The sequence below is a fragment of the Rhinopithecus bieti genome, unplaced genomic scaffold (assembly GCF_001698545.2).
Source record: "Rhinopithecus bieti isolate Rb0 unplaced genomic scaffold, ASM169854v2 scaffold_13704, whole genome shotgun sequence".
Classification (NCBI taxonomy): Eukaryota; Metazoa; Chordata; class Mammalia; order Primates; family Cercopithecidae; genus Rhinopithecus; species Rhinopithecus bieti.
In genome coordinates this window covers 1,278,130-1,298,865 of record NW_016808231.1, presented here as the reverse complement: position 1 = coordinate 1,298,865, position 20,736 = coordinate 1,278,130, and the positions used below count along the sequence as shown (strand labels likewise).

At 45.7% G+C, this 20,736-nt stretch overlaps 1 protein-coding gene and 1 pseudogene across 6 annotated transcripts in view; one reads left to right on the top strand and one right to left on the bottom strand.

Moving 5' to 3' along the window:
- The window catches only part of COPS7B (COP9 signalosome subunit 7B), a 28,473-nt gene extending 14,699 nt beyond the window's left edge, over positions 1 to 13,774 (top strand). For 4 of the 6 annotated variants that reach the window (XM_017886379.1, XM_017886377.1, XM_017886376.1 and 1 more), the window contains 3 exons: positions 962 to 1,164; positions 3,424 to 3,529; positions 12,014 to 13,774. In XM_017886379.1, coding sequence (XP_017741868.1) covers positions 962 to 1,164; positions 3,424 to 3,529; positions 12,014 to 12,172 — 468 coding nt within the window. In that variant the 3' untranslated portion in view covers positions 12,173 to 13,774. Of the gene's footprint in view, positions 1 to 961; positions 1,165 to 3,423; positions 3,530 to 5,723; positions 5,790 to 12,013 lie in introns of all 6 variants that reach the window. The other 2 variants (XM_017886374.1, XM_017886375.1) reach the window with 2 other exon arrangements.
- A 241-nt stretch (positions 13,775 to 14,015) lies between these two features.
- LOC108538233 (guanidinoacetate N-methyltransferase pseudogene) lies at positions 14,016 to 15,559 on the bottom strand (annotated as a pseudogene).
- Positions 15,560 to 20,736: the final 5,177 nt, after the last annotated feature.

The window sequence follows — 20,736 nt, the reverse complement described above, 5'->3', positions numbered from 1 at the left end:
ATTTCAGTTGCTGAAATCATTTTATCTGATCTAATGACACATTTCTGATTCTCAGCCTAGCATTTCAGGTGGGAGGGCTATTTTGTTGGGAAATGAGGACCTGACCTTTTTTCTTGTCCTGATTGTGGACTTCTCAAGTGTAGTAAAGAAGTAACAGTGACCCTTTTCCTCATTTCTGCAACCTGTCATTGTAAGTCCACCGACCGCCCATGGATATCTATGCCTTTAGCCATAGAAAACCCTTCTAGGTATATTTGCTCTCCTCTCTGTATGTATCTTCCTCGTGTCTGTTTCTACAGATTTGATCATTGTGTTAATGTTCAAACTAGTAGTGATGTGGCAAAGGATTTGCAGAAAACTGGAGTCTTGGAGTCATGCAGAATGTTGGTACAGCCCAATAAAGAACTATTGTTGGGGAATTCGTATTGGTTGTAAGTGTCTGAGAAACCAGACACAAACTTCAGGATGATGTCTGAGCTGGCAGTACCCGTTGGCCACCTATAGGTAGATGTGCTGGCCTGCAAGTTTTTTTTTTGTTTTTGCACTTTGCTGGGCAAGTAGCCAGTTCTTTCCAGTGACTGGGATCTGCTGGAGATTTATGGTGATCTGACAAAGTCTGAAAGCTTCCAGAAGGTGGCAGAGTGGCATATACTCAGTAGTTCCCTGTCTCTCCACTGGTACAGGTTTTTAGGATCTCTGCAAGTATGCTGCAGCATGTGAAATCTGAAGGCTGGGTGAAGCCAAGGAGGCAGAGAACCAGGAGGTTGCTTTCTTACATGTTATTGGGTCTTCTAGGTCTCGTGGTTCATTTATCCACCTCTTGTTGCCCTAGCTATTAATAATTACCACTAGCCTGCATTGCCCGAGCCTAGAGGCAGCTGTTGGCTATGTGAGTAATACCTGCATTTTCGCTAATGCTTGCCAGATGGTTTTTATAATGATCTTATGGCCTTATCTACAGTGTATCCCCTACTCCGTGTTGCTGAAAGACCTGGAAATGCGGAATCTTCGGGAACTAGAAGACCTCATCATTGAGGCTGTCTACACTGACATCATCCAGGGCAAGCTGGACCAGCGAAACCAGCTGCTGGAAGTGGATTTCTGCATTGGCCGTGACATCCGAAAGAAGGATATCAATAATATTGTCAAGACCCTGCATGAATGGTGAGGCTGAAAGGAGAAGGGCGATATCTAGCATGTCTTTTGTGCCTCTCCTTGCAAAAATGTGATTTCCTGGTGTCAGCTGAGGGTTTGGGGTGGGCCTGTGGCTACCTGGGAGCTGGGGCTTAGTGAGCCAGAGAGTGCGGCTACATTTGTGATCACAGCTGTGCAACAACAGGAGTCATTTCAGGCCTCCTGGTGCCTTGGTTGTGAAATAGTTCTTGCCTTAAATGCAACTGGGAGCTATTTAAAAGCGGGCTATAAAATGCCCAGGGTTAGCAGGTGGAGTCTGTGTGTCCTAGCTGTGTGAGGCTAGTCCTGCCCTTTCCAAACTCACACTCAGGTTTGACCGCACTCAGGAAGGCTAGTGTTTGTAAAATTCTCTTTGTTTTTATTATTATTTTTTCTATCCCTGTTGAAGTTAACATGTTTATAAGATTCTTTGGATAAAAGAACTTATGTTCAAAATCAGTAACATTTTGGGCTAATGTTTGTGAAACACCATGAGGGACATGGAAGACAAGGAGTGGGTCATTTTAACTTGGAATACAGACTCATACAAAGAATATTTGATAACTATATTCCAGTATATAAAAAGCATTGGGACATTTGCGTTTTCTCTGTTTTAATGGAATTTGATATTTGCAAGAGCTGTCACACATTCTACAAGGATTTAGTATGGAGTGATTTAAATTATTTGGGGCTTATAAAGTCAGATGGACTGATTGGAGAAGTTTTAGCTCAGTTTTGAAGGAGGGTCAGGGTTAGAGTATACCTGGAGGTGAGGAGAGTGTGTTCCCAGGCATGCACGTGGCATGTTGGGAGCCGTGAAGCAGAGCCGGCGAGCTTCATGCACAAGTTCGGGAGAGAGAGAATCTCTGCTCATCCCCGAGGAAGCATAGGCAGAGAGGAGCAGTGCCACTTTGACTCCTTGGGGCCTGATGCCCCCTGAGTTTCCCTCACTTCAGCTACTCTTAAACCCCAGGACATGTGTTGCTCACCCCTCACCCCAATTTCTGTCTAAAGTGTAGCCCCAAACACCTCTATACAACATCTGACACAAGCGAAAGTTTTCAATAGGTTACAAAACTTAGAATAAATAAGAAATAAACTTAGAAATACCCCAACACAAAAATGGTCTGGCACACAAAATCTAGTTTCTGAACCTGCCAAAGTTGGCTGTCCTATTCTGTTTTTGACATGGCTGACACAGCTTTTATGTCCATAGTCTGGTTTCCTGTTTTTAAGCCCCCAAAATGTTTGACATGGAGGTACCAGACTAACTGGTTACCACGGGATGTTTACTAGCAGAGACTCTTACAACTCATTTTTAGGCACTGGAGGTAGATTGAAACAAAATTGATAGGCTGAGGGGTACCACATATATGGCAAAATGCTCACACTGTTGGATCTTAAGTGGAGGGTATGGGGATATTCATTGTAGTCTTTCAACTTTTTCGTTTTTTAAAAAATTAATAGTGGAGAAGATAAAATAGGAGGGGTATGGCAATTAGGAAGCAACTTAAACTTCTGAGAAAAGGAGGAATCTTCAAAACAGGATGCTTTTAGAAAATCTTTTTTTTCCTTTGAGAAAACTGTTGAGAAAAGGACCACTCAGTGCCATCTATAAAATCTATTCTACCTTTTTTTTTTTTTTTCTTTCTGAGACGGCGTTTCACTCTGTCACCCAGGCCAGAGTGTAGTAGTGGTGTGGTCTCGGCTCACTGCAACCTCTGCCTCCTGGGTTCAAGCGATTTTCCCGCCTCAGCCTCCCAAGTAGCTGGGATTACAGGTGCCTGCCACCACACCCAGCTGATTTTTGTATTTTTAGTAGAGATGGGGTTTCACTGTGTTGGCCAGGCTGGTCTCGAACTCTTGACCTGGTGATTCACCACCGCCCCCCCTCCCCCGGCCTCCCAAAGTGCTGGGATTACAGGTGGGAGCCACCACACCCGGCCTGTCCTACCTTCTTTAATCGTATGTGCTACACAACCATCTTCCATGAGATACAAAGTTGAAAATTAAAGCTGTATTCTAAGAAACTAGCCCCAGACTACCATATTTGTCTCCCAATGTCCTGCATTATGTATTTAGAAGTGCTTGTCTTTGGGTGCACGTGAATGGGCAAGACATGTGGCAGAGGGAGTATTAAAGGAGGTCCCTGTAAGATACTGGGGAGAGCTATTGGGGAGGAAGATTTCAGAGCCTAGAAGAGACTTCCCAGGCCATTCTGCAGCTCAGGGCTGGTTTTCTCCGTTGTAGGTGTGATGGCTGTGAAGCAGTTCTGCTGGGCATCGAGCAGCAAGTTCTGAGAGCCAACCAGTACAAAGAGAACCATAACCGAACTCAGCAGCAGGTTGAAGCAGAGGTAAGGAAGGAAAGGAACGTTTGTTTCTCTCTCCAGGGCATACCTGTTTATTCCTTTGCAGTGTTTATGTTTTTGTTTTGCGAATCTTGGTGTAGTTGAGACAAGCAGTCACCAACAAATGGGCCTGGGTTAGGTGCTGGGGTACAGGGATGAGTGTGACACGGCTCCTACTCTTGGTGTTCTCTCTTTTTTCCGATTCCTGGTCAGCATAGGGTGATCGATCAGGCTTGGAGAACAGAGAATGTTGTAGTTTCAGTACACATGTACTTTGCAGCTGTAGAGCAAAAGAAAATGAGTTTGGGGATGGATCTTAAAAATGGATAGAAGGATGGTGATAAGTTACCAGGTAGAGTGGAGGGAGGGCTACAGCTGGGTAGGGGCATGTGGGGCTTCAAGGCCCTGGGAATATTCTGCTTAAGTTGCGTGGTGGGCACATAGTTTCATTTTATTCTTTTTGTCTGAACTGTACATATATATTATAAATGTGTAAAATGCATGACATATTTCATATGGAAAGAAGAAAGGGATAAAATTTGGCAAATGAGCTGCAAGTGAAGTTAAAAGGATGTAAGCATGGTTTTAGTGACACCTGGTTGTTGAGGAAACATTTAGCTTCTTGGACAGATGTAGGCCCCAGCCTTTGCGTTATGGGCATTTGTGTACCTGTAACCTGACACATGAAGTGACCTCAGTTCAGAATTTATTTGGAGCCCTGAAAATCAGAAGCACTGATTTTCCGTAACATTGGAAGTTCTTTTCTAGGGTGGATGGGGGTTGAAGTATTAATGATGCTTAATGAATTTTGAAAATCAGGTGTCTAAGAGTGTGGCAGAGTGGGACCCAGAATTGCAGCTAAGAAGCATAAGAGATGAGTAGATGTGCCTTTCAAAGGGGGATTTGTGAAATTTGGAGTGATTCCCCATACTGTTATACGCACTTCTTGAAAACAAAACCTGTATCCTATTTGTAAGACGAGCTTCTGGTCCCATGCCTAACCCATAGTAGGTACTCAAATGTTCAACTGAATATTTCTGGCACACCATGAAAGTATGTCAGTGGACTGCGGAACTCTGCTTTTCATGAACTTGAGCTAATTTTTTTAAATACACACACACACCACCCTATATACATGTACTCTGTGGATGTTCAATTCATAGACCATGTTTAATCCTACTAGCCAAGGAAGTATGAGGCTGGGTGTAGTAACTCACACCTATAATCCCAACACTTTGAGAGACCGAGGAGGAAGGATTGCTTGAGTCCAGGAGTTTGAGACCAGCCTGGGCAAGGAAGTATGAACTGTATTTAACAGCCCAAAGCAAAGACAATTAGGAAAATCAGCCTGCTGCTTTTCTAATAAGCTGTGCAACCACTCTCTTGATGATAGTGGCCTTTTCTCTTGGGATTGAAGTCTGAACAAAGTAGAAAGGGCTGACCACTCTCTCCTTTCTGTTTATTCTTCCCTATAAATCAAACTCTGTACAAAGTGAGGTTGGGAGGCTAACCACACTACCGAATCTTTGGTATCAAGGTCATTAACAGAGGTGAATGATACTAGTTTTAGAATGTGAACTGTTCAAGTTTATTTTCATGATAAATAGCATCCGACAAAAGAAAGGTGGGTGTGCACAGAGCTATTGTAGACACTTGGCTAAAGTTTGAGGCACTGACTAAAGTTTGAGGCACACCATGTAGTTACACAACAGTGTAGACTCTTTAAATTTTGGTTATTTAAACACAGAGGGTGGGTGTGTGCACTAGCAGAGCCTGGTGCTGCCAGCAGGTGGCGGTAAGGATTTAAGTTTGAGAAAAAGAAATCTGAGGAAAAGGCCAAGGCCACCTCCACCACCAATTAAAACAATCTATTGATGTAATAATGTTTTAGAAAATCTGAACCAGACCAGTATGTTCTGTTCCCTGAGCATGGCCAAAGCTTAGGGCCTTGTCATTTTTCCCATTTAGCAAATGCATGATCTGGCTGCTAAGTGGTGGAGGCTGCTTGCCACCTACTTGAGGCACACGGAAGGTACTCACCAAATAGCTACTGACTTGAAAGGAAAAGAAGTCTACGAAGCACCAGGGTGATTCTGTTGTATTCTGTTTGTATTTATGCTTCTGTTACCCTTGGCCTAACTTTTAAAAGCCAATTTTGTCAACTGATTGGTGATCTTTTCTTTATTTGTCCTTAAATTAGATTGTTTGTTTTCAGAGGGAAAACGTGAAGTCCCCTCCTGAATCTTATAACAGCAGCTTTCTTCTGGTGAGTTGTAGCTTTAAGAGCCCTCCTTACTGAAGTCAGCCCTATCACAGACTGCGGAAGAATATTCTCTCCGTTTAGGCTTTTGTGGAAACCCATGTTAGGTCTACTTCCAGCATACCTGGGGGACCATTATGAGCTGTTTCATTATTTCTGAGAAAGCACTCTGGTGGGGAGGTAATACTTAGAGCATTACAAAGCGCTTCCACATTTAAATTTGATTTTGGAAAGTATTTTCTTTTTGAGAAACTGTCTCAGTCTATCACCCAGGCTGGAGTGCTTGGAGTGCAGTGGTGCAAACACAGCTCGCTGCACCCTCAACCTCCTCAACCTCCTGGGCTCAAGCAGTCTTTCCACCTCAGCCTCCCAAGTTGCTAGGACTACAGGTGTATGCTACCACACCTGGCTGATATTTTTCTTTTTTTTTTTATGGAGAACCGGGTTTTGCTGTATTGTTCAGGCTGGTCTTGAACGCCTCACCTCAAACTATCCTCCCACCTCTGGCTCCCTCTTTGTTGGGATTACAGGCGTGAGCCACCATGCCAAACCCACTTTTTTTTTTTTTTTTTTTTTAGATGGAGTTTCACTCTGTTGCCTAGGCTGGAGTGTAGTGGCGTGATCTTGGCTCTCTACTGCAACCTCCGTCTCCTGGGTTCAAGCAATTCTCGTGCCTCAGCCTCCTGAGTAGCTGGGATTATAGGCACCTGCCACCACGCCCAGCTAATTTTTGTGTTTTTAGTAGAGACAGGGTTTTGCCATGTTGGCCAGGTTGTTCTCAACTTCCTGACCTCAAGTGATCCGCCTGCCTCGGCTTCCCAAAGTGCTGGGATTACAGGCCTGAACCACTGCGCCCAGCCTCATTTTTCTTTATATTTGGATGTGCCTATGTCTGATGTTATATGGAATGTTAATTTATAACTATTGCTATATTTACAAAGTAGGCTATATTCCAGTCATGGAGGTCGTAAAGTGTAACTGGACATAGTAAGCTCTGTTTTCCATTATGTAGAAAATCCCCTAGGAGTTAGTGACAATCTTAAGGTTTATACAGTGCACCAAAAGTATGCTTCCTGGTGCCTCTTGGAGAGGGGTACTCTCTCCATCACCCAGTTCTCTTTTTCTCTGTAGCACTTTTCCAACTGTGCACTGCATTTTCTCTCGTCTGCCTTTGCTTTGCGCCTCAACTGCAGGAAGGTTTCCTGTCACAGGAAGCTCTTTCTCCTTTTGCCTAAATATTTAAGGTCTCTGATGGAACTAGGCTGCATTTTTGCTAGCAGTGCAATCCTACTTGAAAATTTCTGAGGTTCATGTTTTGAGCAGCCTGTAAGCCAGGCCACTGGAGGAAGAAAGTCATTAAGGACTCTACCAAATTTAGGTAAAAGAAGACAAGTCTGTGGGGATGATATTTGTTGTCAGTTGAAGGGTGGCTCTGTGGAAAAGGAATTGGAATTCTTAAGAAAGTCTACAAGGCCAAAATGGGTTTAATTGGTTGACCTACCTGAGTGGCCAATTTGGAGTCCTAGAAGGAGCTGTCTGCGCTTACAACTGCCCAGCTACTGGAAGAAACTAGTTGACTTTTTTTGTTTTTTTTTTTTTTTTTTTTTTTTTTTAGACGGAGTCTCGCTCTGTTGCCCAGGCTGGAGTGCAGTGGCGCAATCTCGGCTCACTGCAAGCTCCACCTCCCAGGTTCACGCCATTCTCCTGCCTCAGCCTCCCGTGTAGCTGGGACTACAGGCACCCGCCACCGCACCCGGCTAATTTTTTGTATTTTTAGTAGAGATGGGGGTTTCATTATGTTAGGCAGGATGGTCTCGATCTCCTGACCTCGTGATCCTCCCGTCTCGGCCTCCCAAAGTGCTGGGATTACAGGCGTGAGCCACTGCGCCCGGCCCGAAGCTAGTTGACTTTTAAGATCCCCTTCCACTAGGAGAGTCTGTCAGTGCTTCAGAAGTCTCGTTTGTGAGTTGTGTGTTATAAATGCAGCGGTAAAGCTGACTTGAGCAAAGTGTCTCTGTAATGGATCCCAGTGTGAGGGCCATGGCCCTGTCCCGGCCCAGGCCGGGCCTTTGTGGAGGATAAAGGGCTCATTTCCTAGGCTTAGAGACTTGCCCAAGAAGCCCTCTTTTGCTCTGCAGGATGTTTACATTTTGCCTCAAAGTGGTCACAACTGTAGAGGACTTAGATTTGTCAGCAGTCTTACTGGAGGAGTGAGGTGTATGCATCTGAAACACGAAGGAGCTGCAGTGGTGTGGGAGGCCACGAAGAGTGAGAGGCACTGCCAGGCAAGTACAGGTTGAAGGGTGGCGGATCAGTGTGGGCTGCAGCAGTCAGGGCAGGTTGTATGGACCAGGTGCTCAACTCTCCAGGCAGGATCAGAAGGGCGACCTGGGGAGGAGCAGTACCCGCCCCTCCCAGGGTACATGAAAACAGAAGGGCATGGGGGAATGACTGCTTCTAAGTGTGGTGTGGGGGATGAGTGTGACTGAGATGGCTTGAGTGCAGGGCATGTGTTGAGGAGTGGGAAGGAAGGTACCTGATCTTGGTATTTCAGAATTGGAGAAAAAACTAAGTTTTTCCCTGAGCCAAGTCTTATTTCTTTTTATTGCATATCAGGGTTACTGACACCTAAAAAAACGGAATGAGAGAGCAGTTTGTACAGGAGAAAATTGCTTGAGGAAGTAAATAGGCATCTGAATGACAGGGGAAAGCGTCCATGCTTCTGTCTACTTATTTGCTCAAAAGCTTTTGACAGGATCTTGAATCTCAAAGGCTTTTAAACAGAATTGAGTCACCACGAGAGAGGGAGGCTGCGTTATGGTAGGGAGTGGCAGTACAGAAATGAAGAAGGCTTACCCTTCTGTGACTGCAGAAGGGTGATGCGCGGGCTCCCTCAGGACCAGAGTGAGAATGGTGAGTTCGTGGCTTTGTGAAGGAGAAGCATTGGAAGTGTTGAGCTTTGAAAAGAAAAAGAGTAAAACGGCAAAGCCTTTGGGTGTCTGTTGAACTGGTCAGTTGCTGAGAGGCTGGCAGCGGAGCATTGCCTTTGGTGAATGTGCCACAGGCAGAGTTTGCTCCTTGGCTGGCAGGTCAGGGACTCATCACTCAGCCCAGCCATAGATACTCTGAGTCCAAAGCTAGCCCAAATCACCTTGGGCCACTCTAAAGAGAGAAATAAATGCCGGTGTTACTTTCTGATAGACCGGTAATGACTTTATGCTACAAAAACACAGGTGAAGCAGATAGAAAATATAACCATTATTTGGGGATTAATGCCTTTTCCTTACTCTTGCAGGGGTTATGAGACTGTCAGTAAATCTAAGACATGTTAAATGATGTAGAAAACTATTTGTAGTATAAGCTGATTGTTTAGTAAAAATTATTATACAAATAACTTGAGGAAATAAGGCTAAATAGTGTTTATCAGCCAAGATGAAATTAGGAATTTTTTTTGGTTTTGTTTTTTAATTTCTAATAAAGCTATTTTGCCAAATGGGAAAGGTAATTATTTACTTGGAAAGATACCGTTTTGGAAATACAGTCCTTGAAACAAAAACTTGTTAGTTTTCTAATGTCTTACTTGATTAAAATTTTGTCAGCTTTTGGGGAAACCTTAAAACACATTCCCTCGGTAATGTAAAATTGCAGGATCTTCTTTGGAAGTCACAGGTAACTGATATGCAAATAAATAAACTAAAGTCACGCCCTTTTTAACCTCTTATTATCTTCTGGATATTTCGAAAATATATCAAATTGGAGAAGTCTTAGAATGTTATTTTATAAAGCAGTGTTCCCTGAGAAATCAGATTTCTTAATTTTTCCTCCAATGTCATCAAAATATGCCTTAGCTGGGATGACAGTATGTGTCTGTAGTCCCAGCTACTTAGGAGGCTGAGGCAGGCAAATTGGTTGAGCCCAGAAGTTTGAGGCCAGCCTGGGCAACATAGCAAGATCCCATTTCTATTAAAAAAAAATGCCTTAAAGTAAAACAAATAATATCTCTTTTATCAGAGAAAGAGTGATAAGCCATTGACTTGCTCCAGGTCATTCACTCACCACCTTGCCAGGTGACTCACTGAATGAGATACACCAAAGCAGCAGTGAGCCGCTGGGAGGGCGAGATGCCTCAGGTTCTGGGTTCCCAGATGGTGTTTTCTTGTCTGGCAGGACACTGGGTAAACCCAAAGATGACTCCCCTCTCTGTTTATTTTATATATATATTTATTTCTAGGCACTGGGTCTTGCTGTGTCACCCAGGCTGGAGTACAGTGGTGTAATCAGTTCACTGCAGCCTCAAACTCCTGGACGTAAGTGATCCTCCTGGCTCAGCCTGCTGAATAGTTAGGACTCTAAGCGTGTGCCACCACACCAGGCTAATTGTTTTTGTCTTTAATTTCTTTTTGTTGTTGTTGAGATAAGGTCTCACTTGAATGTCACCTAGGCTGGAGTGCAGTGGTGCAGACATGGCTCACTGTGGCCTCTACCTCCTGGGCTTAAGCGATCCTCCTGCCTCAGCCACTTGAGTAGCTGGGACTACAGATGCACGCCACCATACCTGGCTAATTGTGTGTGTGTGTGTGTGTGTGTATTTATTTATTATTTTTTTTAGAAAGACAGGGTCCCACTATGTTGCCCAGGCTGGTCTTGAACACCTGTTCTTGAGCAATCCTCTTTGCTCAGCCTCCCAAAGTGCTAGGAGTATAGGTGTGAGCCACCATGCCCAGCCTGCCCTCTGTAATGACTGTTCCAGCCCACAGTCCTCTGTCACTCTCTCTTCAGAAAGGCTACGGTGTTGATGGAGGTTATAGAAGTTTGGGGCATGGCTCTTCCCCCCCGTCTCAAAATAGTGACAACAGAAAATAACTTATGATCTAGTTAAGGTGGATTCTGCAAATTTTTGTCTCACTCTTATAGCATTGTTTTGTCTTTGCATTTGGACTGTCTCTTACTTTCAAGCTCATGAGATATTCTGACTGTTCAGAACTTTTGACCCTGACAACTCCTTTTCACTGTGTAGAAAACTGGCTGGGTGTGGTGGCTTATGCCTGTAATCCCAGCACTTTGGGAGGCTGAGGTAGGAGGGTCATTTGACCCTGGGAATTCGAGAACAGCCTGGACAACATGGTGAAACCTTGTCTCTACAAATAATTTTTTAAAAATTAGCCAGACATGGTGGCAAGCGCCTGTGGTCCAAGCTGCTCAGGAGGCTGAGGTGGGAGGATCACTTAAGCATGGGCAGTTGAGGCTGCAGTGAGCTGTGATTGCGCCACCATACTCCATCCTGAACAACGGTGTAAGACTCTGTCTCCAAAAAAAAAAAAAGACTAAAAAAGCTATTACTTATTTGACTGCACAGTTCTTCCCTACCACCACCATCCTCTTCCTGCTGTTTATTCCTCTCAATGAACTGAGGAGCAAAGGTTTGGAACAGTCACTTTTCAGCAGGCAATATAGCAGTACTGATTCAAATGTAAAATGTAAATCCACTTTGATCTGGAAAACTCACTTCTAGGAGTATCTTCCATAGATGTTCATAGAAGTATGCAAAGGTAAACATAGAGGGCTGTTCAGAGTAGCACTGAAACCCAAACTAGGAACCAATTAAAAAAACCGGAGAACGCTCCCAGTAGAATAGGATTCACATGTCACAGAGGATATCTGTTCTGACGTGGAAAAATGTTCAAGAGCTGCTTAAGTATTTCCAGTCTGTACTTCGTTAAGTGAAAGAAACGTATACTGCACACGGTAGTGTCATAGCATTTTGCTAGTACTTTTATTACATTTTCTTCATTTCTCACTTAGTTGGCTGAAGTTCATCATCTACTGGTTTATTCAAGAAGGGTTCATGGAGCTGTATTCCCAAAGTTTTTATGAAACTATTTGTGGTTTTATAAATGAATAACAGCGGAGTGTAGAATTCTTGGGTCTCTCTTTTTCTGAGGACATTTTAATCACGACTGTTTCACTGTTGGTATTGTGCCTCTTTGCTAAATGGTCCCCTTCCATTTGTTTCAACCAGGAGAGCATTAGTCCCACTGTTTTGCTCGATTCATTTCCACAAATCTGCTGTGAGTAGCCCAGGCTTGTTTCTCCTCATCTGGATTTCTGAAGAGAATTTCAGGTTTTCTTGTAGAGGATTTTAGCTTCCTGTCTGAAGTGAAGACATAGTGAGAACAAGTTTTGGTGAGCACATACAGACTGAGCACTCCAATTCTCTATCTCCCCACCAGGTTACCAACATCAAGAAGACACTCAAAGCCACCGCATCCTCCTCGGCTCAGGAGATGGAGCAGCAGCTGGCTGAACGGGAGTGTCCACCTCACGCTGAGCAGAGGCAGCCCACCAAGAAGATGTCCAAAGTGAAAGGTCTGGTCTCCAGCCGCCACTAGGGCCGGCTGGGGCAGCTGGCACTCACCAGGCCTGGGTCAGGTGGGGAGGGGACACCAAGGGCCCATTTCCTCCCCTCTCTACCTGCAGTGAGTTCCAGACCTGCCCGTCCCCTCACCAGCGCCTCCCCACCCTGTTGGTACTGTTCCAGAAAAACTGTTAACTCCCCCTCACCCACTCCCTCCTTCCCCAGTTGTTCCCTTCAGACTCAGGGGCTCCACCGATGCCATCCCAACAGGGTCAGACACTGCCCAGCTTCCCTCCAGGAGGTTCTTGTCTCTGTGTAAGGGCTTGTGTTCCTCCCAGTTTTTCTTTTGCTCCATGTCATTTTGTCAGGCTGGTTATAAGCTGGAGGCAGCTTTAACCAGCCCCCAGGGATGATTGTGAAGGAGGCCCCTCCCCTTGTGAGGAGGGGGCGCTCCTCTCCAGCCCCTCCTACCACAGTCCTCACGATGGTGCAGCGATCTCTAGCCAGGCGTCAAGATGCGCTGCTTTCCCTCTCCTGCCTCATCCCTTGTTGGCAGCTCCAGTTCAGGCCGTGGAGGGACGTGATGCTGGGCTATGTTTACTAAACCCACGGGTTTTCAGCCTCTTAAGCCCAGCTCCGATCTCCAATTAGTTGGGAGCGCTGGGTTGACTAACCTCTGGTATCTGAGCACAGACAGAGGGTGCTGTGGGTCTGCTGGGTGGCAGAAATGGTTCCTTCCGGCGTGGCGTTCTCTCCTGGCCGCTCCTCCTGCTGCCTCTGACTACTCAGCCTTGTTTTCGGTGTGTAGGCCCCAGCTGCCCACTGGAACTGCCGGCTAATGCTTGCTCTCCCGAGATCTTTAACTCCTCCTGGCTGCACCTGGGTAGGGATGGTGGCACCGATGCCCCTCTGTCTGCTGAAGGACCTGTTGCTGCTTCTGTCTTTTCACCCCTCCACGGCTGATGACCTAGAGCCCTCTGATGATGGCATTCTCCTGGCAAGAGAAAAGGACTTAACTAGACTTCTGAACTTGAACAGTTTCAGGTTATATTTTAATTTTTTTTTTTTTTGTACAGGTTCTGATTCTAATACATTTCAACATGGTTTTGTCCCTCCTCGTGTCAATATTTGTTATAGACTAATCGCCGGGGATTTTTCACCTGGTTGGAGGGTGGTGCGTGTGTGTGTGTGTGTGTGCGCGCGTGTGTGTGTGTGTGTGCAAGTGTGTAAGGGGAGGTGGAGGTCCTGGACTGATATTAAAGTTCATTGAGGAAAAAGCACATTTTACAACAAAAAAATAAAGTATAGATTTAATGTATGTGACTGGGGTTTGGGGTGCATAAGATCTTGAGGGGCTGGGATTAGGGTGGTTCAGGAAAATGTGATACTGTTTCCCCATGTTTAGCCATGGTCAAACAATGGATTTCTCCTTTTTCTAAAATGTCCAGCAACTGCCTACTGTTGATCAAATGTTGAAGTATTCTTGTTTCCTTTTTAAGCCAATCCATGTGCCCATATAACATTATGCCCAAGTGGAGAGTTCACTTTAATTTCCAAAATATGTTTCATGAAACCCCCTGTCAGATACTCTGTGGAAAAGGGGTTCTGTTATGAAATAAATGTGGCACTTCCTGCATCCCATGTCCTCATTGGAAATTCATTACTCAGGTGTCCAGGCATTCCTTGGTGAGGAAGCCTGTACCCACACCGATTTCACCGCCAAATCCTTTTGGGTGATATCTAGGTGAAACAAATCTTAGGGAAATTTTGGGGAAAGTGTATTTCTCAAAAAGCCTAAGAGTGCTGGGCGCAGTGACTCATGCCCATAATCCCAGCACTTTGGGAGGCTGAGGGGGGAGGATCGTTTGAGCCCGGGAGTTTGTGGCCAGCCCACACAACATAGTGAGATCCCATCTCTGCTACAGATAAAAACCCTAAGAGAAGCGAAATACCTTTCAACCTTACAGGTTTTCCCAGCTATTCTTTCTAGACCTCAAACAGGCACAGTCACTCTCAGCAAGTTTTCTTTCATCCTTGTTTTTCCCACTGGCAAGTAGACTAGGAGATATGGTTTGACTTGTATGAAGTCTGTGGCCATTCCTTATTCGATTGCCCCAAGGCCCTAAGGGTCCTCTCCATGATTCAGCTTCCTTAAAAATGATGGCAACAGTAGTAACTTGTCTCTAAAGTGCTTTACAAAGTGTGTTTGCATACAATAAGTCATTCAGTCCCTTCCACCCAAGCAGTCTTCTAAGGTGGGTAAGGGTATTATTGCAACCATCATCGCTTTGCATATGAGAAGACAATCCCAAAGATTTGAAGTGTCCCAGTGGTAAGTGGCAAAATGAGAACTCTTAGATCTCCTGACTTGCACATCCTGTCATCTGCTCTGTTACATTCTCATCTACAGTCTGCTATCCACACTTGAGCCTTGCTACCCCTCTACCTGCTGCTGTTCCTCTGAGAGTTCATCTTGCCCTTATTTTGAGGGAGGGAGGGGCAAGACCAGTGTTAGTGTTGATTTTGCCTCAAGGACCCTGGCAGGGAAGCAGCAGTGTTCCCATTGTAGAGGCCAGAAAAGCTGCACAGTGACACAGCCAGGATCCATCATGGAGCCGTGACAGGCCAGGACTGGGGCTCCCAGCCACTGAGGAGGGGTGGCAGAGGGTTGTTTGGCCAGGTCTGGGTGATCTGAAGGCTTGGTGACCAGGGACGACATAATCATATGCAGGACCAATGCCATCACTGCCCTGAGAATGTTCTTCCCCCGGAAGTCTGCCTCCAATAGCACAGGCACCTGCTTCTCGGATGGTGGTGACATCTGAGTACTGGGACTTCATCAGCTGCCTCTAGGAGGTGAGGTAACAGTAGGTGAGGACAATACCCCTTTCAGCTTCAGCAGGTGAAAAGTGTGGTTCTCGATGAAGTTGAGCTGGTGTGTGTGCCAGGTCTCCTTCTACAGTGGGTACGCATCATACAGGATCCCGTCAAAGCGACCACCTGGCAGGGTGAGTGCCACCTCCTTCCACAGGACTTTCAAGGGGATGACCTTGTGTGTCTGCTGCTGGGCCCAGTCTTGGAGCCACTGGAAGATGCTGTCATTGTACTCCATGATCCAGTGTTCCTGGATGGAGACCTCCTGCACCTTCCATGTTCTTGTGGCCATGCTGAAGCCCACATCTAGGACTCGGCCCCCTTTGGAGGTGGTGAAGGCAGTGATGGAGGTTGTAGTGGGGGCGCTCTTGCTGCAGATAGAGCCCCAACTTGGAACCTGACGTGCCAGGGCCCAGTCCCTGCAGCCATCTTGCTTTTCACATACCTTGTTTCTACTTGCCAAACCCACCCAGCCACTTAATAAGGAAGCAGAGACTATAGGATAGAGACCTCCAGAAATTGTGGGAATAGTGGCCCAGCCAGATGTTCATTGCTCCGCTGGGACTCTGGTGGGAGGCTTGGCCTTCAAGCTCTGCAGTTTCCTGTCTGGCATCCTGGCAGCTGGGCTCAGGTCTAAAATGTGTAGAAGTGTTTTATACATAAATAGAACATTCCAAAGAGATGTCCTCATCAACAGTGAGACATCTTAGAGGAGGAGACACCGCAGTATTAAAGAGAATTACCTCGATGGCAGTGCCTGTGGGCTTGCTTGAGCCACATTCTTTACCTCTGAGCTTTCTGCCTCCTCAAACCCTTTTTGCTCTTTCTGTGCAGATGAGAGGCGTTATGGTTCCTATTTGGGTAACATTAGGGAGGTGGTCAAAGCCCCAGGACAGCCCATTTCTGTGGTCCTAATCCAAGATGGTAGTCACTGATAGTAAGATTTTCTTCTCCCCACTTCAGTCACAGGAAATGAGGTGGCGACCATACAAGCTCAAGTGATAAACTGCTGGTGATATGTGTACATGTTTGTTGTTTTCTCCACCTCTGAGGTGCTGGGTTGCCTGAAACCAAAGTGTTTTGGTTTGTGTACTAAAGTTGTTTTTCTGGCTGACTGAGACCTCACTTTTTTTTTTTTTGAGGCAGAGTCTCGCTCTGTCGCCCAGGCTGGAGTGCAGTGGCCGGATCTCAGCTCACTGCAAGCTCTGCCTCCTGGGTTTACGCCATTCTCCTGCCTCAGCCTCCCGAGTAGCTGGGACTACAGACGCCCGCCTCCTCGCCCGGCTAGGTTTTGTATTTTTTAGTAGAGACGGGGTTTCACCCTGTTAGCCAGGATGGTCTTGATCTCCTGACCTCGTGATCCACCCGTCTCGGTCTCCCAAAGTGCTGGGATTACAGGCTTGAGCCACCACGCCCGGCCAAGACTTCACTTTTTAAAAAACGTGGCAATTGGTTGACTTTTGGTGGTCCCGAAGGACCTATCACACTACTCATGGTATCTGAGTTTCAAGTCTAGCATGGCTTGGGTAGTCTGTGATTGTACCTGTTTCTTCCTGGATTCTGCACATAGCCAGGAGCATCTCACTGCTTCATTCCATGTTTCTTGCAGTTATGCTTGGGATATGCAGATGAAAATGCGTATTATATTGTAAATTTCATTTTATGTCTAGCTTATATTACCCTTAGAGCGTTCAGTGGGTCTTTTAAACTTACGTCTGTTAAGTAGGTTGTCTGTGACTTGTCGGGCAGTAAAGGTAGATGCTAAGCAAGTATTTATTATCAAAAGGAAGCGCTGAGTCAGTATTAAGGGTGAGAACCGCTCTTCGTGGTTAAGGATGAAACCAACAAGGAAAGAAGTGATGGGAATGCAGAGACAGGAGCAGCCCAGCTCTTCTTGGGGTTGTTTATGCGCATCCTTGCATTGGTCTGTGACTTTTCCTCAGCAGACACCACTGTGGGCTGCTCTAATGACTTCTCTTTCCTCCTCGAACAACTTCTGGAGAAGTTTCACAGCTGCAGAGTGGTGCCGCTACACATTCATCATCTAACCTGACCTGGGTCCTCAGCTGTAGGGCCATCTGTCTCGAGTCAGCTGTCACTGTTAAAAGTTTCATCATGGCCGGGCGCGGTGGCTCAAGCCTGTAATCCCAGCACTTTGGGAGGCCGAGATGGGCGGATCACGAGGTCAGGAGATCGAGACCATCCTGGCGAATACGGTGAAACCCCGTCTCTACTAAAAAATACAAAAAAAAAAAAAAAAAATAGCCGGGGAGGGGCGGGCGCCTGTAATCCCAGCTACTCAGGAGGCTGAGGCAGGAGAATGGCATAAACCCGGGAGGCGGAGCTTGCAGTGAGCTGAGATCTGGTCACTGCACTCCAGCCTGGGTGACAGAGCCAGACTCCGTCTCAAAAAAAAAAAAAAAAAAAAAAAAGTTTCATCATTTTCTCTGGTTTGGCTTGCTGAAAAAAAAAGGAAATGTAACAAAAACATTAAAAAAGTTTCACTATTTTCTTAAAATAGTTTGCCTTATCATACCCTCTCATGTTCACTGGATGACTATCCTTTCTTCCTGGTGAAAGCAGAAACCCTCAGTTTGTCATCTTCCACCTACAGACTCATCTGCATCCGTCCTTACCTCCTTGGGGAGAAAAAGACGTCTCTCCTTCCATGTGAATATCAGTCATTCCCCTGTGCCATTTCGTTTTCTGTTTTCAGTCTACCCTTTTCTCCCCAAAGTTTTCACTTATGTGTCTTTAGCCTCTCCTCTAATGGATGTAGGTGATGAATAATTTCACACTTAAAGGGACCCTCCCTGAACCTCATGTCCCTTTCCAGCCACTGCCTTTTTCATCTTTAATGACCACCCTTCTTGAGAGTTGTCTACCCTTTCTGTCCCTCTCTTCTCCTTCACTGACATGTGATGGCTGCTGCTACCCAGCCGCTGATCATTTTCTTGTCAAGGGGACCATTGATCTCCGACTTGCTATCCTTAGTTTTTATCTGGCTTGATCTTTGTGTTACACTTGGCACTGTTGGGCTCACTTCTTTAAGTGTTCTCTTAGTTTTCATGGCTCCAGTCTCTCCAGATTTTCCTGTGTTCCTTGGCCTATGTTAAAATTTCTTCAGGGGCACCTCTTCCTTTGGAGTCAGAGGTGTTTTCTAGGGTTCCGTTGTGACCTTCTCATTTTACTTTTATACATCTCCAGAAGTTATTCACTGCCATGGTTCCACTTTCATTTATAATGCCCAAATCTCTACCTCTGGCTTGTTCTGCCAACATGAATAGTCAGCAGCCACCTGGACATTTCTGCTTGCCATCTCCCGGGTCCACTCCTGTAGTCGGTAATCGGTGCCCACTATTCACCAAGTATATTAGTTTGCTAAGTCTACCATAACAAGATGCCACAGACTAGGCCAAAGCAACAGAAATGTCTTTTCTCACAGTTCTAGAGGCTTGAAGTCTAAGATCACAGTGTCAGGAGGTTTGATTTCTCCTGAGGCCTCTCTCCTTGGCTCGCAGATGGCTGTCTTGCTGTGTCCTCACATGGCCTTTTCTCTCTCTCTCTCTCTTTTTTTTTTTTTTTTTTTTTGTGAGACGGGGTCTTGCTCTGTCACCCAGGCTGGAGTGCAGTGGCACAATGACAGCTCACTGCCCTCTCAACCTCCTGGGCCCAAGCGATTCCTTCCAGCTCAGCCTCTCAAGTAGCTGGGACTACAGGTGCATGCCATCATGCCTGGCTAATTTTTTGTATTTTTGGTAGAGATGGGGTTTCACCATGTTGCCTAGGCTGGTCTGGAACTCCTGAGCTCAAGCAATCTGCCTGCCTTGGCCTCCCAAAGTGCTGGGATTATAGGCATGAGCCACTGCACCAGGCCAGGCCTCTTCACTCTGCACACATCCGTCTGGTGTCTCTTTGGCTTATAAGGACATTGGTCCTATTGGATTAGGGCCCCACCCTTAGGACCTCATTTAACCCGAATTGCCTCTTTAAAGGCCTTGTCACTAAATACAGTCACATTGGGGGTTAGGACTTGAACAATGAGTTTTGGGAGAGACAGTTCAGTTCATGACAGCCATCTGCCTGAGCAAGAACTGGGGTTTCATCCTTAACTCCTCTGTCGTGTATCTGATCACCACATCTTGACCGTTCTACAGACATACCTTGGAGATACTGTGGATTTGGTTCCAGACCACTGCAATAAAGCAAATAGTGTTGTAAAGTAAGTCACACGAAGTTTTTGATTTCCCAGTGCATATAAAAGCTGTGTTAATACTGTAGCCTATTAAGTACCCAATAGCATTATATATATAAAAAAAGTACGTACCTTAACTAAAAATGCTTTACTGCTAAAAAATGCTAAGGAGCGAGCCTTCAGCATGTCGTAATCTTTTTGCTGGTGGAGGATCTAGCCTTAATGTTGATATCTGCTGACCAGTCAGGGTGGTGGTTGCTGAAGACAAGGATGACTGTGGCAATTTCTCAAAATAAGATAGTGGTAAAGTTTGCCACGTTAACTGACTCTTCCTTTCACAAAAGATTTCTCTGTAGCATGTAATGCTGTTTGATGCATTTTACCCACAGTAGAACTTATTTCAAAATTGGAGTCTTCTCAAACCCTGCTGCTGCTTTATCAACTAAGTTTGTATAATATTCTAAATCCTTTGCTGTCATTTCAACAGTGTTCACAGCATCTTCACCAGGAGTAGATCCCATCTTAAGAAACTACTTTTTTTTTTTTTTTTTTTGAGATGGAGTTTTGCTCTTGTCACCCAGGCTGAAGTGCAGTGGCACCATCTTGGCTCACTGCAACCTCTGCCTCCTGGGTTCCAGCGATTCTTCTGCCTCAGCCTCCCAAGTAGCCTGGATTACAGGCACCCACTACCATGTCTGACTAATTTTTGTATTTTTAGTAGAGAGGGGGTTTCAGCCTGTTGGCCAGGCTGGTCTCAAACTCTTGACCTCAAGTGATCCGCACATCTCGGTCTCCCAAAGTGCTAGGAGTACAGGCGCGAGCCACTGCGCCAGGCCAGAAACCACTTTCTTTGCTCATCCATAAGAAGCACTCCTCATCCGCTAAAGTTTTGTCGTGAGATAACAGTAACTCAATCACATCTTCAGGCTCCACTTCTAGTTCTCTTGCTGTTTCCACCATATCTGCATTTACTTCTTCCACTAAAGTCTCGAACTGTTCGAAGTCATCCATGAGAGTTGTAATCAGTTTCCTTCAAACTCCTGTTAATGTTGATATTTTTATCTCCTTCTGTGAATCAAGAATGTTTCTAATGACATCTAGAATGGTGAATCCTTTCCAGAAGGCTTTCAGTTTACTTTGTGTAGATTAATCAGAGGAATTACTATGGCAACTGTAGCATTTGAAATATATTTCTTAATAATAAGACTTGGGCCGGGCGCGGTGGCTCAAGCCTGTAATCCCAGCACTTTGGGAGGCCGAGACGGGTGGATCACGAGGTCAGGAGATCGAGACCATCCTGGCTAATACGGTGAAACCCCGTCTCTACTAAAAAATACAAAAAACCAGCCGGGCGACGAGGCGGGCGCCTGTAGTCCCAGCTACTCGGGAGGCTGAGACAGGAGAATGGCGTCAACCCGGGAGGCGGAGCTTGCAGTGAGCTGAGATCCGGCCACTGCACTCCAGCCTGGGCGGCAGAGCAAGACTCCGTCTCAAAAAAAAAAATAAAAAAAAAAAAAAATAATAATTTT